This window comes from Arachis hypogaea, chromosome 9, assembly GCF_003086295.3.
Source record: "Arachis hypogaea cultivar Tifrunner chromosome 9, arahy.Tifrunner.gnm2.J5K5, whole genome shotgun sequence".
NCBI classification, from domain to species: Eukaryota; Viridiplantae; Streptophyta; class Magnoliopsida; order Fabales; family Fabaceae; genus Arachis; species Arachis hypogaea.
The window spans coordinates 38,265,934-38,283,882 of NC_092044.1; the positions used below are offsets into that span (position 1 = coordinate 38,265,934).

The following is a 17,949-nucleotide window of genomic DNA, read 5'->3' on the forward strand; positions in this document are numbered from 1 at the left end:
TGGTATTGGTGGAAGATGGTGACAGGAAGGAGCTCCCACCAAGTCAAGGGAGCGTGACGAAGGGTGATGAGACGGCGGAAGAGAAGGTGACACTGGCATCACCAAGTGTAAGTTTGCCACAAGAAGCAAAACCTCCAAAGAAAATGGTAAGCATAAATGAAATTGTGGAGGAGATACCAACTAAGAAGATAAAAAAAACGAGGAGTAAGAAGTCCTTCAGAAAGTCAAGTTCTAGGAATCAGGAAGAGGAAGAAGAGGGAGAATCAAAGCCTCTAAAATCAATTCTAAAAGTGGGTTCTGATCTCCCCGAAAATCATAGAGTTTGTTAGTAAAGTTTATAGCTGTGTGAATCATAATATATGTAACGAGATAGGAGGCCAAAGCCCACAGACCAGTGTGAATATGGGGTATGACAATCTCTATTCTATGCATTGAAAATTCCATAATTGTCTTCTTTCTTCTTTCTAATTTGTGCATCTATCTTATCCGGTTTGGAATTTGAGGACTCATTCAAACTTATTTCTAAAGCAAGTGGTATTTTATTGAATGCACAATTCTTCCTTATTCCATGCGAGTTTTCCACATGAAGAGATCATGTGATTCAGATAAAGAGGTGGACATAGATATGAAAACTATCCATTAGAGTCCACAGATTTTGTCATGTGCAAGTTTTGTCTTTCTAAACTAGAAAGAAAATAACCTGAATAAAAGGAATTCTCAAGAAAATTCTCAACTAAATTAAGTCATCCTCCTCCTTGTCACAAGAGTTCAACACAAATCATAATTCAAGTGCCTGAGAATCACAAACAATGTTGAAACCAAACAAGATCGGTACAATACTGAGTACAAACTGGAACATCACGATCTTTCTATACCATATATGCTGGTTCTTCCAACATATAATGAATAATTTATAATATACGATATATTGGAAGTTTGAAACAAAAGAAACCATTCCCTACACTAACATAATCTCCATATACCTACAATCAACCATTAAAGGGTATCCATTAAAAATTGACAAACTAAATATTTTATGGAAATGAATTAATCAATTAGAACTGGAAACCAGAAACCAATACCCTATTATCTTATCCGACTTTTGTTAATTTTTCTCCTTTTTAAGGTTTTCCTTTCTAATACAATTTCTTTTATCACTTAAAAAGAAAAAGAAGACCAACCTAGTATCAATTAGAATGTTGAAAATGAATCTTTAACCCCAATTAGCTGGCGCGTTATGGACATATGCTTCATGTATTTGTTTCATCTTCCTTTTCGGCAATCTCATCGTCAGAGTCAGGAAGATGATCAAAAAAAGCATCAAGGTACCACGGACACTGATCATTCCAGTCACCCCTGCATGCGGTGGCGCGCCATTTTTGGTCGGCTATCATCTCAGGGGAGAGGCCCCATTCCAGCATTTCTTGTTCTGTATGATGAACTGCTAAGCTGTATTCCCCGCCAGTTCCTAGCTGCATGACCCGGAACTCGCAGTTGCCAAAATTGTTTAGGTGCTCAAACTGTTCAACTGTCCACTTGAACCACTTCATTAGGAAAATACGTGATGTCAGCCCATGAGACACAATCACAAGATTCAAATCATTGCAAGGATCATGACGAAGCCTATTCATGTCAAGGTCCCTCCAGAGAGATTCAAAGAAACCTGCAGAGGAATTAGATTCTCCATTACAAACATGTTCCAACAATTTGTTGGAGATTCATATTAAAGTGACCAAAACTCCCTAAATTTTTGAGCATCATTAAGAGTGGAGCTTTTCTGTTATATTCCTAATAGAATTATTCTTTTTGCCTAAACGAGTCCATTAAGAATTCTAGACTTGCTAGAACAGTAGAACATGGGTAATTCATTTTGCAGTAAAGCTCTTCAACCATTAAACATTTGTTGAGAGTGGTTTTTTTTTTCAATTTTTTTATTCAATTGTTTGATAAAATATAATTTTTTATTATTTAACTACTTCTCTTACATATTTCTTTTTGTTTCACTTACAAAATGTAAACTGAGAAATCACGCTTTATTAAACAATTAAAAAAAAAAAACTAAAAGGATTCCTTTCCATATTTTTCATTCACAAAATTCGATCAAGGAGCTTATCATAAATGAATCAAGTGGATTAGAACCACACCAAACAAATCGAACACTGATAATCTCTTGGACTAATTTGGCTAACAATAGCAACAGTAACTTTACTTTTTTGGTTACTGGTAGTGGTAAGCATAGGGCATAAGTAATCATATATATATATATATATATATATATATATATATATATATTTTACAGAAATATCCAAACAGCTTTTTATTTTTAGTATTGTAGTTCAAGTGGTATTTTCAACAATATGAATATTTAGTGTATTTTTTTTATACCACAAAATTGAAGGACAGATTTATGTTTTTTAATAAAAACCGACCCATTGATTTGTTTATCACTTAAAAAATTTCAGTTCATACAAATCTGAGACTCAGATTTTTTGTTGGCCCCATATCCGACCCTAAAAAATAATTTGTTTACTCAGCATTACACCTAAACTTATATTTACCAAAAGCCTACACTAAATTCAAGAAAAAGTAATATGCTTATTATATGTGTACCAATCCATTAATAACGCAAAATTCATCGGAAGTAAAAATATAATCAATGAGGGGGAAATTGGGGAAATGAAGTATGACTAAGACTAAGAAGAAGAAGAAGAAGAAGAAAGAAGAAGGATAGTAAGTGGCGGTTACTTGAGATGCGATCGAATACATCGGCGGCAGATTCTCCCTCGGGAAAGCGATAAAAGAACCTTCCAAACCTCTCACGCGTCTCCTTCACAGCCTTCATCCTGTCTTCAATCTGAAAGTTCCCGAAATCCTGCTCTCTAATCCGAGACTCCTCCCTCACCCCTATCACTCTCTTCCGGCTTAACCTCCTCCCAACCTCCCTCAGCGTCGACCTTGTACGCGCGTATGGCGACACGTAGAAGTACGCGCGCCACTCCGGCGAGCATTCCTCGCCGGACATCAGCCGCCGGAGATCGCACCCGGCGCGCCGGGCCTGCTGGATCCCTTGCGGAGTCAGCTGGATGGCGTGGTCAGGGGTTGTTGTGTATGCTGACGTGTCAAGGTTCCCTTGTGACTCGCCGTGCCGCATCAGGATTATTCTTTTCGGAAGCATATTCTATTGTTATTTTGGTACTACGCGGTGTTTATGTTATGTTTAATTGTTGGCATATATAGATGGAGGTTGGAGCCACTGGGGATTCGTATTTCTTAAATTCTTACACTATGTTTTCGTAGGAACATGGTTTGTTTGGTCAAGATGCTGCAGCCGTAAACGTGTATGATTATTATTCCATCTTTGTTGAACAGGGTGGGATTTGATGACTTTTGTATTACGATAGTAATGGCGTCGTGGTAACACTTAGCACTTAGCACAGTTAAAGAAATTCAATTAGGAGTTGATTTTGAAAAGAGGTAGGTTCTCGATTTGACTTTGATTAAAAAGGAAAAAAGAAATGAATACGATTTAAAAAGAGTAAAACGTGGAGATGCGGGGAATCGAACCCCGTGCCTCTCGCATGCGAAGCGAGCGCTCTACCATATGAGCTACATCCCCAATTTGAAAATGTTTATATTTTGTTTTATATTATTTAAAATATTCGTTGTGTGGGAGAGAGGTTAACAATTTTGTTGTCATAACAATTTCTCTTTTAGATATAAGCGTAGCTAGAAAAGCTACAAATGTCAACAAAAATTATATGATTTAGATAATCTATATCCGAAAAATATATGTTGAAATTATTATTAGTAAAAATTTTTAAATTTTTTTTAATAATAAATGTATTAAAAATTTAAATTTTAATTTGTATTATTTTTATACAAAATTTCTTAGTTGATAATGATAAAATGTATTTTTAAAACACAGATTAATTAAATCTTAAAATATATGCTTAATTAAAATTAATGACTAAAAATTCTAAAAGAGAAATTGTTCTAACTACAAAATTAACTCTTCAATAATGTGCTCACACAATGAATATCTTAAATAATATGAAATTAATTATTAATTTTAACCAAAATGATATGCTTAAAATGTTCCCTTAAAGTTGATGTTGCACTATAATAATAGAGTATTGTTTCGAGAGTTACCTAAAACAATGATTTGGTCTTGAACGTGAAGTCCAAACTCCTTTTAAAGTAGCGTTCGACTTGTTCTGGTATTGAGGTGCCGTTGAAGAACTGAAGATTGATGGTTTAGAAGTTATAATAAATTCTCGTTGCAAGTATAGTTTCTAAACCAAGCAATCAACCTTTTTTACAAACGTTTTGGTTGTCACTAGTAACAAACCCCTAAATAAATTGATAACCGAAGAATTTAAATCTTGGGTCGTCTTCTTAAGGAATTGCAGGGAAGTATGATTTATTATTGGTTATGAAAAACAGTGTTTGAGTTTGAAAAAGGTTTTAAGCAAGAGAAATAGATTACAAGAGTTAATAAATTAATATCTAATAAAACTCTTGGCAATGTATGAAAACCGGAAGTCCTATCTCAGTTATCCTTATCAATTGTGATGAGAATTGGATTTTTCTCCCTTTAAGTTAACCTCTAACTATGAAGATAAGTTAAGTGGATGGAATAAGTTTGGTCCCTCAGGTCCTAGTCTTTCCTTGGAAAAGGCTAGAGTTATTGGAACTCGAGTTAATTCTTGAAGAATTCCAATTTTCAATCAACAATGAGTTTGACAACTAAAGAGTTACCAATTAATCAATTGAAGCTAAGAATATAAAAAGCTAGATAAAAATCATAAATAACTGGAATACCTCAAATTAAACTGAATGGAGATGTCAATTCTAACATGGAAAATATTCATAAGCCAATTGGGCAACATAAATCAAACACAAATAAAAGCTTCAGAGTAAACAAAAATAGAAGAGAAATATAAATTATTGAACCTGGTATGAAGAAACAATCTTAATCCTAATAGAAATCCTAATCCTAAATCCTAAGAGAGAGGAGAGAACCTCTCTCTCTAAAAACTACATCTAAAACCTAAAATTGTGAATAATGATTCAATTATTCATTCTGCTCCACTCCCAGCCTCTAATCTGTATTTTCTGGGCCGAGAAATGGGTCAAAAACAGCCCAGAAGTCTCTCCCAATGCTTTCTGGTCTGTACAGGTCGTGGCAAAGTGACGCGGAGGCGTCATCCACGCGTTTGCGTGGAATGAGATTCGCAGATGCGACACGTCTGCGTGGAGCGCTCGTTCGCGTCGTCTATCTGTATGACCACTATGGCAAATTATATATCAAATCAAAGCCCCGAACGTTAGCTTTCCAACGCAATTGGAACCACATCATTTGGACCTCTGTAGCTCAAGTTATGATCGTTTTAGTGCGAGAGGGTCAGGTTGACAGCTTTGCAGTTTCTTCAACTTCTTGTATTCCTTCCACTTTTGCATGCTTCCTTTCCATCCTCTGAGCCATTCCTGCCCTGTAATCTCTGAAATCAATTAACACACATATCAAGGCATCTAATGGTAATAAGAGAGGATTAATATTAGTAAATATAAGGCCAAAGAAGCATGTTTTCAATCATAGCACAAAATCAGGAAGGAGAATGTAAAACCATGCAAATCATATGAATAAGTGGGTAAGGACTTGATAAAAAACCACTCAATTGTGCACAAGATAAACCATGAAATAGGGATTTATCAACCTCCCCACACTTAAACATTAGCATGTCCTCATGCTAAGCTCAAGAGAAGCTATAAAGGAGTGAAGAGGAATGATAGAGAGTATGCAATGCAACCTATCTATGTGAATGCAACTACATACAAAATGTTTCTACATACTTGGTTAAAAGTAAATAAGTTCTTCAAGACAAATATGACTCAAATTCCACTAATTCAAATTATACAATAAAAAACAAGTAAACTTGTAAGAAGATAGCTCATGAAAGCAGGGAACATAGAATCAAGCATTGAACCCTCATTGGTAGTGTATATGCACTCTAATCTCTAACCAAGTTGAGTTGGTCTAGTGGTTAGCTCACTAGTCCGCTTAAGCAAGTGTCGGGGGTTCGAATCCCGCCTTGTGCATGCAGCAACCCATTGGTCAGCGGCAAACCCTTAAATGGAGCTCAGTACCGCGGCGGATTAGTCTTTGACCTGTCAGGTTGGGGGATACCGTGGGAAACCAAAAAAAAAATATGCACTCTAATCTCTCAAGTGTCTAAGGTCAATCACTCTATTCTTCTCTAATCATGCTTTCTAAAACTTTGTTCTTCATCTAACCAATCAACAAATATTTAATGTATACATACAAACATCATGTGGTCTTTTTCAAGGTTGTAATGGGGCTAAGGTAAGGGTAAGGGTATATATATAAGGCTAAGTGAGCTAATAATTAAACCCTTGATTAGTCTAAGTTGTCACTTAACATATACATACTCTATATAATCTAGAAATCTTGCCTAACTGCCCAATTTTCCCACTTGTGTGTTACATACTCATGCACCAATTTTATTTTTGATTTTATCCCATGTGCATTGATTCTTTAATTTTTGCATTGGGATAATTTTTGTCCCCTTATTTAATTACTTAATAATTTTTTTCTTTTTTTTCTTATTTTTTTGAAATATAAGAATAATATATCAATGCACATAGTGTTTTAATTATTTTGATTTCACATGAGCATGCTCCTAAATTTCAAATAATTTATTCACTTTAATACCTTTTTCCTATCATCCCATGTTCCCATAAATTTCTCCACACCTAGTTGATACACAATTTCTATCTTAAACTAACCAAGGATTCAACTTGAGATTTTTAAATTGTTTTTTGTTGCTTAAGGCTAGTAATGTGGTTATAGAACAGAAGGGGATTAAAAGGCTCAAGGGGGCTAACAAGGGTGATATAACAGATAGGCTTATTTGGGATAAGTGAGCAAAAATTCAAATAATGGCCTCAATCATATGCAAGCATGTAAATACACTAAATAATGGACATATAGAATGGAATAAAATATAGATTACATTCATAGAGAAGGAAACACACAAGAATAAAAATATTATGGTTAAATAATGTAACCATATAGATAGGCTCAAAATCTCACAGGTTGTATGTTCTTTGACTCAAAAATCATGTTCCAAATATAACTTCAAACAAATTTAACATAGAAAATTTTAATTTTTAATTTAAATTAGTATAATTTTTCAAAAATAGGGTTTTAAAAAGAAACTTATTATTTTCCAACCAAGTAGTACTTAAATGCAAACAATCAACTACACATGCAATCTATTATGCAATGCAACAATGAACTAATAAAGAAAATAAGACATTAGTGTTGAGAAGAGAATAACTAACCCGTGGAGATCGGTATCGACCTCCCCACACTTAAAGATTGCACCGTCCTCGGTGCATGCTAAGATGTGCAAGTGGATGGGGGTTGTGGTTCCGCAGCTGGTGCTCTTTTTGTTCCTTTCCTTGCTGGTGGTTTGGGAGTAGCTTTCTCTTTAGCCTTCTTGGTGGCCATCTTGAAAAGGAAAAAGAAAAAAAAAGTGACTTTTAAAACTAAGGGTTAGAGCAATGAAGAGAATGGGAAAGGTGGTAATCAGTGCACAGTAAAGAAGAATGATGTTAACACATGATCATGACTACATGTGAAAAGTCATCAATGGAAATATATCAAGTGCATGTAATGACAATTAAATGCAAGATGTTTATTGGCATGCTGGCAAAGGCAGCATAGATCAAGCATTCAATGTCCAAGTTAGATTACCAAGCCTTTCAAACTAATAACATGTTTGTATAAACAATTATAAATAATTAATAAAATATAAAAAGGGTTTTGTGAAAAAAATAGGCATGAAAGTAGGATAACAGAAAAGTAGTGCGTGATGCCATACGTGTTTTTTCACAAATACTTAGCATGCATGGTAAATAAGTTATTGAAAGTATTAAAGTGAACATGCAAGAAACCCTATAAAAAGTAATATATAATTGTCAAACAATTCCTTAATAATCCGCAAACAAAATAATGAACCAAATAAATTTTTAATACCAATTAAAAGAAAAAGAAAGAAAAAAAAAAGAAAAAGAAAAAGAAGGGAAAGAAAAGATTTAGATTTGGGAAAGAAAAGATAAGATAATTGGCTGATCTGGATAAGTTGCGCGGCGCAAGCGACGTGGACGCGTGAGTGACGCAGTCGCGTGGTGCACGATAAGGTCAGGTGACGCGGACGCGTGGGGCATGCGATCACGTGACTTGATTTATGCGATTGGCACGAGTACAGCCTCGCGATCGCGCAACTCTCTGTTTGAAACTCTTTTTGCCCATTTTTTGGGTGACGCGGTCGCGTGGTTGACGCGGTCGCGTGGTTGACGCGATCGCTTGGATGGCCATTTTTGAAAACGACGCGGCCACGTGGGGAACGCGTTCGTGTGGGAGGGCTTGGGCTTCCATCATGAGTCCAGCCCCATTCCAGCCTAACTTGCTGCCAAACACCCATTTACGTCAATTTTCAGGGCACGCGTTCGCGTGGGTGACGCGGACGCGTGGGAGGCATTTTTCTCACATGAAGCAGATGCGTCAGCGACGCGGTCGCGTGGATCAATTTGTGCCAAAGGCACGCCTCCAGCCACGCTCTTGCGTGATTCTCTGTTCACTTTTCTTTTCTTTCCAATGCACTGGTGACGCGAACGCGTCAGCGACGCTGCCGCGTCGCATGCGTGCTTTTCCCTTTTTTTTTGATGCAGTATGCAGAATGTAAAATGATATGGATGTTATGAGTAATTCCAGGTTCAACGAAAATAATATAAAATAAAAACAAACAACATGAAATAAAATTGAAAAAGAAACGATCATACCATGGTGGGTTGTCTCCCACCTAGTACTTTTAGTTAAAGTCCTTAAGTTGGACATTTGGTGAGCTTCCTGTTATGGTGGCTTGTGCTTGTACTGATCCATGAATCTCCACCAATGTTTGCAAATCCAATATCCACCGGGATCCCAAATCTTGTTTCTACACCCGTCTTCAAGTTGATCATCAGTATTCCAACCGGGTGGCAGGCAATCTGAATTCTCACTAAAGCGGCCAAACAACTTCCTAGACCTATTCAGTTGAGCTCTACACCAACCTTTGCATTTAAACTTAAAGCTTCCAACCATAATGAACCTTGCAGGACAATTCTTACCACTGATCATCTTTCTTTTACTCTTAATGCCACAAAGAGCTCTAAGTTGACCATCCGTCTCCAGTAGCCCATATTCAAGTGGAATTAGAAAGCTAAAGGATATGAATTTTACCCACTTGAATGTTGTGAAGGGTGATCGCAACTTAGGGAGAGGTGTTTCTAATGAACGTGCAAGCTCCACTCCTTTGTGTTATTCTTTGACAACTACCACCTCTTTGCAAGTTTCTTCAATATCAACCTCTTCCTCTTTGTAGCTTTCTTCCAATTCAATCTCTTCTTCATTGCTCACCAAGGGCATGGGATGTTGTGCTTCTTCTTCCTTAGTCTCCATCTCTTGATCAACCTCTTCCAAGTCTTCAACCATGACGTGCCTTGGAGGTTGTACACCCTCTTCAACATTAATTTCAAGCATCTTGGAAGGAGGCCTTATGAATGGACTTTCCAATGGAGGTTCAGCATCTCCTAAGTCTTCAACCACTTCTTCTTCTTCAATAGTTCCGGCTTCCTCCACTTGTTCCAGTACAAATTCATGCTCCTTACTGCCCACCGGAGTTTCTAATGTCTCCTTCATGCTATGTTCTTCATTAGATTGTCCACATGAAGCCATGAGGGTTCCTTGAGTGTCCAAATGTCGGGAAGCTAATTGATTTATCGCTTGATTCAATTGATGAAGGGTTGCGTGAAATTGATCCACTGTTTCCTTGAGACGATCCGTTGATTCTTGTTGCGCTCGGCTATCATAAGTAGGATCATAGTGCTCTTGGATTGATGGATATGGAGATGGAGTATATTGAGGTGGTGGTTTTTGGGAGTAATCGGGGTAGAATTGGGGTGGTTCTATATATGGTTCATACGGTTCATAGGGTGGTTGGTATGGTGGATATGTGTTAGGGTCATATGGAGGTGAATGGCGGAAATGGGCTTGTGAGTATGGTGGTCCAAAGTCATGTTGAGGAGAGAGTTCATAAGCATATGGTGGTGGTTGTTGATAATCTAAAGAGCGCTCACCATAGCCATTGCCTTGATATGCATCACAGAATGGTTGTTGATAGTCCATTGGAGGTGGTTGTTACCATGAGGGTTGATTAAATCCTTGTGGGTCCTCCCATCTTTGATTGTTCCAACTGTGATGCCTATTCTCATTGTAATTTCCTCTTCCTGCAATATAATTGTAACAAGACTCATAGTCAAAGGGGTGAGAGTTCATAGTAGTAGGAGAAAATAAAAACAAAAACTAACAAAAAGAAAATATTTTGAAAAGATTTGAATTTTTTTTTGAAAAAATAAGATAAGATATTTTAAAAAAAATAAGATAAGATATTTTTTTTGAAAAATATTTACAATAACCAATAATAAGGCACACGTTTGCAATTCTCGGCAACGGCGCCATTTTGGGATTTTTGCTAGTAAAGAATTTTGTAAAAATATAGTCGCGTTGTGAGTATAGATTCTAAACCAACAGAAAATCCCTTCGTACAAACGTTTTGGTTGTCACAAGTAACAAAACCCAATAAATTTATAAACCGAAGTATTCAAACCTCGGGTCGTCTTCTCAAGGAATTGCAGGGAAGTATGATTTATTATTGGTTATGGAAAAACAGTGTTTGGGTTTGAAAAAAGGTTTTAAGCAAGAGAAATAGATTGCAAGAATTAATAAATTAATAACTAATAAAACTCTTGGTAATGTATGAAAACTAGAAGTCCTATCCTAGTTATCCTTATCAATTGTGATGAGAATTGGATTTTTCTCCCACTAAGTTAACCTCTAACTATAAAGGTAAGTCAAGTGGATGGAATAAGTTTGGTTCCTCGGAAAAGGCTAGAGTTATTGGAACTCGAGTTAATTCTTGAAGAATTCCAATTTTCAGTCAACAATGAGTTTGACAACTCAAGAGTCACCAATTAATCAATTGAAGCCAAGAATATAAAAAGCTAGATAAAAATCATAAATAACTGGAATACCTCAAATTAAACTGAATGGAGATGTCAATTCTAACATGGAAAATATTTATAAGCCAATTGGGCAACATAAATCAAACACAAATAAAAGCTTCAGAGTAAAAAAAAATAGAAGAGAAACATAAATTATTGAACCTGGTATGAAGAAACATTCCTAATCCTAATAGAAATCCTAATCCTAAATCCTAAGAGAGAGGAGAGAACCTCTCTCTCTAAAAACTACATCTAAAACCTAAAATTGTGAATAATGATTCAATTATTCATTCTGCTCCACTTTTAGCCTCTAATATGTGTTTTCTGGGCCGAGAAATGGGTCAAAAACAGCCGATAAGTCACTCCCAGTACTTTCTGGTCCGTACAGGTCGCGGCAAAGTGACGCGGAGGCGTCATCCACGCGTTTGCGTGGAATGAGATTCGCAGATGCGACGCATCCGTGTGGAGCGCGCGTTCGCGTCACCTATCTGTATAGCCACTATGGCGAATTATATATCAAATCGAAGTCCCGGACGTTAGCTTTCCAACGCAACTAGAACCGCATCATTTGAATCTCTGTAGCTCAAGTTATGATCGTTTTAGTGCGAGAGGGTCAGGCTGACAGCTTTGCAGTTCCTTCAACTTCTTGTATTCCTTCCACTTTTGCATGCTTCCTTTCCATCCTCTGAGCCATTCCTGCCCTGTAATCTCTGAAATCACTTAACACACATATCAAGGCATTTAATGGTAATAAGAGAGGATTAATATTAGCAAATATAAGGCCAAAGAAGCATGTTTTCAATCATAGCACAAAATCAGGAAGGAGAATGTAAAACCATGCAAATCATATGAATAAGTGGGCAAGGACTTGATAAAAACCACTCAATTGTGCACAAGATAAATCATGAAATAGGGGTTTATCAGCCGCCGTCTGAGTTCTTCGTGAGGAGGTGGGGGTGGTACCTGCAAGAGACTCCGATGCTTAAGTTAGCAAGGAATTTAGGTAGGTTTTTAGTAGACTGGGACGTGATTATACTTGAGGGGTGTCAGTGTATTTATAATAGAGTCGATAACTATCTTTTTAGAGTAGTTCCACCTTTGTTAGTAGATGACAATTCCCTTTATCTTGGTTTTGTTGGAATCTATCTTTAAGTGGAGATAGAGATAGTAGGAGAGTTTCAGAGAAGTAGTTATTTATTTGGATAAGTAGAACTGGACTTTTTTGTCATGTCCGACCTCTTAAGAGGTCGGGTAAGTGGAGGCCCTTGGTAAGCCTTTAAACTTAATAGGCCTGGCTTTACGTTTTGGGTCAAGGTATGAACAGTACCCTTACTTGAGTCCGAGCTTTCATGAGGTCGGGTTCAAGCATTTATAGTTCATGCTTCATGCGTCGGGTGCGCCGCCTTCATGAGGTCAGGCACTCAATGTGTTTCAAATTTTGAAGCGTTGCCACTTTAATGATATGGCGAATGTTATGCGAAAGTTTCTTGGAAATCCGCCCATGGCTTTAAAGAGGGGTGAAAAATGTCTTTTTGCCCCTTGTTTCTAATAAAAGTCTCACACTTTTCTTCTTTTCTCTTTTCTATTTCTGAAAACGCATCTCTCGGCTTCGTTTTGTTCATCAAAAACCTTTCATTCTTCTTCCCCTGTTCTTACTTCATAATAACATTCTAGTTCAAGATTTCTCCATCTTGAATCTTTTGAAGATTTCTGTGTGCCTTGAAGTAGAACGTTTGAGTTTTGTTGCTATTTGACATGCCCTTCCATTTTTGCGCTTCATCAAGGTTGGTGCTTTTACTCCTTTTCCTTGTTTTCTGTTTCGATTGTTCTGGTTTCTTGTATCTTCTTTTGGATGATATGATAATTGGAGATATTTGTTGGTGACAGGGATTTTTGCGTTTCCTTTAACTCTCTTGCTTGTTTGTTGTTGAAAACATTTTTGAAACTGTTTATTGTCTGAGATTGTTGCTGTGGACTTTGATTGTGTTGCCCCCAAATGGTGTCGCATTTATTTTTTCGAAAGTGACAGCATTTCTGTATCTTGGGGATTTTTGTTGAAAACCGTTTTTGTATTTGTAGTTTTTGTTCTATTGATAGAAAACCCAACTTTTTTAGTGATGATTTCTTTGTTTGTTTTATTTGTAAGTATAGCTTTATGTCTCCATCTGTTATTCACAACATGTTGACCAAAGTTCTCTCTCACTTAACTTGGGTAGATATTACTGTTCTTACTCTTGTCCCCATTATCAATAGAGAGTATGCTGAGACCTTCGTAGGCACTATAGGTTGTGTGAAAACCGAGAAGATGAGCAAAACTATGAGATAGTGGTAGTTGACCCCGAGGAGAGGGTGTGTTTTCCCCCGCTAGATAGGTCAGAATGCCCTTTCTTTTATGCTTATGACAATTTTTTCACTAAACTAGACATTAGGCTTCCTTTTTCCGACTTCGAAATCAATGTTCTTTAGACTTGCAATGTTTCCCCTTCCCAACTTTATCCCAACTTGTGGGCTTTTCTGAAAATATACCAACTTCTTTGTTAGGAGCTTAATGTCCGACCTTCCCTCAAAGTTTTCTTTTACATCTTTGTTTTAACCAAGCCCTTTGGTTCCAAAAAGCTAGCTTGGCTTTCCTTTTGTGCCGTTCAGGGTAGGAAGGTTTTCTCCATTTTTGACGAGTCCTTCCAAGATCTTAAAAATTATTTTTTTAAAATCCGAGTTGTTAAGGATGCCCGACCTTTCTTCCTTGATGAGAACAATGAACCTAGTTTTCAATTGTATTGGGAAGAGAAACCAGTAATAGCCAAGTATAATATAGATGATTTAGATGATCTCGAGAAGAGTGTAGTTGCTTGTTTCAAGAGTGTTGGGGTCAGGCACCTTACTTGGATACCAAAAAATTCTTAGGGGATCCTAGTCAGCTCCGGTCTGAACTAGGTAGCCTTTCTTTCTTTTACTTATGAATTCTTGTTGTGAAATTATGTCGATGACTAACGTGTCTTTATTTGCAGAAATAATGACTCTTAAGTCGACTACCATAAAGATGATTTGGGCCACCAGAAAGAACATCGTGGCTCGAGGTATACAACAAAAGGAAGCTGGTGACACTACTGCCCGACCTTCACCCTCAAAGTCGAACTCGGGTGCATCAACTTCTCGAAGGATTATACCCACCCCGGTGTCTCAGCCAATTCCCCCTATCTCCACCTCGAAAAGTGTTGTTGTCCGTTGATAAACCCCATTTTTAGGGTTTATCTTGTGTTGAATTTAGAGGGTTTTGTCAAGTTGTCTCCCATTTATTCACTAGAATAGCATGGTTTTGTAAATTCTCCTTTAATTGTGCTTAAGAGTGAAAACATGCTTTTTGGGTCTTAAAATAGATAAATTTAATTCACCTTAATTCTATTAGATGCCTTGATATGTTTGTTAAGTGATTTCAGGTTTAGGAGGCAAAGATTGGAATTGAGGGATGAAGAAAAAGCATGTAAAAATGGAGAACTCATGAATAAATGAAGGAATCGCAAAGCTGTCAAGCCCGACCTCTTCACACTTAATCGACCATAACTTGAGCTACAAAGATTCAAATGAGGCAGTTCTAGTTGCGTTGGAAAGCTAACATCCGAGGTTTCAAAATGATATAAGATTTGCCATAGTTTCCACATGTCTAGGGACGTGTACGCGCACTGTATGCATACGCATTGATGTTGCACGTGACTTACTAAAGTGCAAATCGTGGCCAGCAATTTTTGAAGCATTTTGGGCCCAATCCAACTCATTTCTGATGCTATTTAACCCAATGAATGAAGGGGAATCAATACCTTTAGTCACCAATTAGTTTAGTTTTAGTTTAGAGTTAGTTTCTAGAGAGAGAACTCTTCTCTCTAGAATTAGGATTAGAATTAGGTTTAAGTCTTCTCTTGATCTAGGTTTGATTCATGCTTTGATTTACTTTTCCTTTACAATTTCTTGTTCCTCTACTTTTCCTCTCTCTAGTTTTGTACTTTAATTCTTGTAATTCTTTACGTTTATATTGATGCACTCTTATTTCTTCTATTTTTCTTTTAATGCAATTTAAGATTCATGTTCCTTTATTGTTGATTTGATTTGTTGATTGTTAATCTCTTGCTATTAGTAATTGTAGATTTACTTTTCTTACAATTTTATCTTACTTTCCTTTTATGCCTTTCAAGTGTTTGATTAAATGCTTGAAAGGATGCTAGAGTAGAATTTTTCTCCTTTTGGCCTAGGTAGAGTAATTGGAGACACTTGAGTTATCTAATTCTTTTGTTGATTGACAATTAGAGATTGCTAATTGACTTGAATGCCACTAAAGTTAGTCTTTCCTTAGGAGTTGGCTAAGACTTGTGGAATCAAGTTAATTCATCCACTTGACTTTCCTCCATGGTTAGAGGTTAACCAAGTGGGAGCAATACACAATTCTCATCTCAATTGATGATGATAATGAGGATAGGACTTCTAGTTCTCATACTTTGTCAAGAGTTTTTGTTAGTTGTTAGCTTATTTCCTTTGCAATTTACAATTCTTGTTTCTTATTCCAAAAACCCCAAAACACACCTCTAACCAATAACAAGAACACTTTATTGTAATTCCTAAGGAGAACGACCGGAGGTTTAAATACTTCAGTTATTATTTTTAGGGGTTTGTTACTTAAGACAACTAAATTTTTGTATGAAAGGATTATTGTTGGTTTAGAAACTATACTTGTAATGAGAATCTATTTGTGAAATTCTTTACCACACAAAAATCTGATCATCACCCGTCCTCCTCCTTCTTCCTCCAAACCCCCTCCCAAAAGGCAGAAGACTTATAAGGGGGAGTGCATATACAACAAAGGTTTTGACGGGCCAGGCTAGAGCGAAAAATATATCCTCCCTCATAGCCACAATAGCATGGATGATGTATCCCTTAGAAACCATCTTCAGCTCCTAGCCCAAGGCAGAATTTGATCAGCGGGCATATGTGCAGCCTTGGCTAGGGAGTTAAAGAAAACTCCCCTCGGTGCCACCCATAGTTCCTTGGTGGCTTCTTAGGCCGAGGTGGAGAGGTTAAAGGAGATATTAAAAAGGAGCTTGAGGAGGAGAGAGATGTATTGACATCCGACTTGGGTAAAGCTCGGGCCAAGGTCAAACAGGCAGAGGTGGCCTTGGCTATGTCGGAGGGGATGAAGAAGAAGGCGGAGGAGAGCTCTACCCGTGTTTCCGGGGAGAGGCTTGACCTTGAGGATGAGATAGCTAAGGCTTGGGACAAATATGCAATTCTGGAGGAATCTGTGGCTGAAGGAATGGACAAGATGCACATAAATCTGAAGGCCCATATCCAAGTCATTGCTTCAGATGCGAGCCTTTCCCTATTCAGCCAGGATAATATTGTGGTAGAGGGAAAGATTATCCTGGCTCTCGAGGATGAGGAAGAGGTTCCTCTACCTAACCCGAAGACTTCAGGTGTGCAGAAGTCGGTCGGATTCCTCAGAATCCTGAGGTCATAAATGTTGAATTCCTACCTTCGCCGACTGGTCCTATTCCGGCAATGCTCGTTTCTGAATATAACCCGACTCCTTCTGCCCGAGCTGAGGATGTTGTTATTGGAGATGAACTCAACCCTTTGTAGTTTCTTTTACTTGTTGTAGTATGAATGGCCCGAAGTATGCGTCTTTTATGAACAATCTTTTATTTGTAATAGCTTTGTAGCTTTCTGAATAATTTATTTTATTATAGTTTAAACAACTTTTGGAATTTCCTTTTAAGAACCCTTCTTTAATATGGCTATGATTATAGGTGGCTTTTTGTTGGTTTAGCTCTTAGCCTATACAGTTGTTTAGTTGGAAATCATGTTTCGACAACTTTTACTATTATTTTCATTGCTAAGTTTAAAATTGATGTCAGCGAGGTAGATCGGTAAAGAATATTGTGTTTCCCTTTATAAGTTCCGACTTCGTGTAATCGAACTTTGTCAAGTTATTTTTACATTTCGTTTTTATTCTGCCTCATTTTTTGGCTAATCTTACAAATTTCTTATATAACTTCTTACATTTATATGTACCTCGTCACTTCATCTTACTAACCACTCTAGGTCGGGCAATAATTTTTGTGGTTTGTCGAGCTTAAATTAATGCGTTTTCAAACTTTAAAGAAAATAGATTTATCATTGATAAATGAAAAATTCCTTTGCATAAATTTGTTACTAAGGATTTTAACTACCCTTAACCCTTGTTATGGTGCCTCATTAAAGCCACCTTCAGAAAAGAAACCCTTTTTCGGAAAAAAATCTTTAAGGTCGGGAAAAAGAGTACACCAGGGAACAAGGTGCGCTACCTAACTGTAGTTTTCCTTAGGTTACACGCGTGCCACGACCTCGGGAGTTCCCTTCCTTGTAGGTCGGACACTTTATTTTGAACCTGGAAGTTACAGAAATTATTTTGAATACGGAGATGAAGATGGTGTTTTGATTGAATATTGATATTTGAAGTGTGTTACAATATTGTGGATGTGTAAGAAAGGTGTCAAACACACATCTTGCATGTCGGCCAGAAGGTTGATACGTGTCCAACACGCACCCTATGTGTTGACACTCTAGCTGCAAAATCCATCCACCTCTAATTACACCAAATAATCCCATTTTCACACTTATTCCGAAGTGGGCTCTTTCCCTAAATCCTTCAATTTCAGGTTATCCCTATTACACCCCCTTTTGAAATTTTAATCATCAATATGGTCACTAGCAAGGTATTTGTAGAAATGTTTCTACAACTAAGCTAACATAAGTGTGAAAAAAATATTATTGTTGTTGTCAAGAAGTCTAAAATTC

General features: G+C 37.1%; 1 protein-coding gene and 1 non-coding gene across 3 annotated transcripts; both read right to left on the minus strand.

Annotated features, from left to right (window-relative positions):
* Nucleotides 1-714: 714 nt before the first annotated feature.
* LOC112710879 (phosphoglycerate mutase-like protein AT74) lies at nt 715-3,610 on the minus strand. Of its 2 annotated transcripts, XR_003157084.3 has the most exons (3): nt 2,746-3,610; nt 1,182-1,663; nt 715-983 (listed from the first exon to the last, which is right to left on the minus strand). XR_003157084.3 is itself a non-coding variant. In XM_025763325.3 (2 exons), the coding sequence occupies exons 1-2, from the start codon at nt 3,173-3,175 to the stop codon at nt 1,251-1,253; spliced, it is 843 nt and encodes a 280-aa protein (XP_025619110.1). In that variant the 5' UTR covers nt 3,176-3,610; the 3' UTR covers nt 715-1,250. The 2 variants fall into 2 exon arrangements, 1 of the variants encoding a protein (XP_025619110.1); XM_025763325.3 differs by having other exon boundaries at nt 715-1,663.
* On the minus strand, nt 3,544-3,616 carry TRNAA-CGC (transfer RNA alanine (anticodon CGC)). The gene has a single exon. It is a non-coding gene; the product is annotated as a tRNA-Ala (tRNA).
* Nucleotides 3,617-17,949: the final 14,333 nt, after the last annotated feature.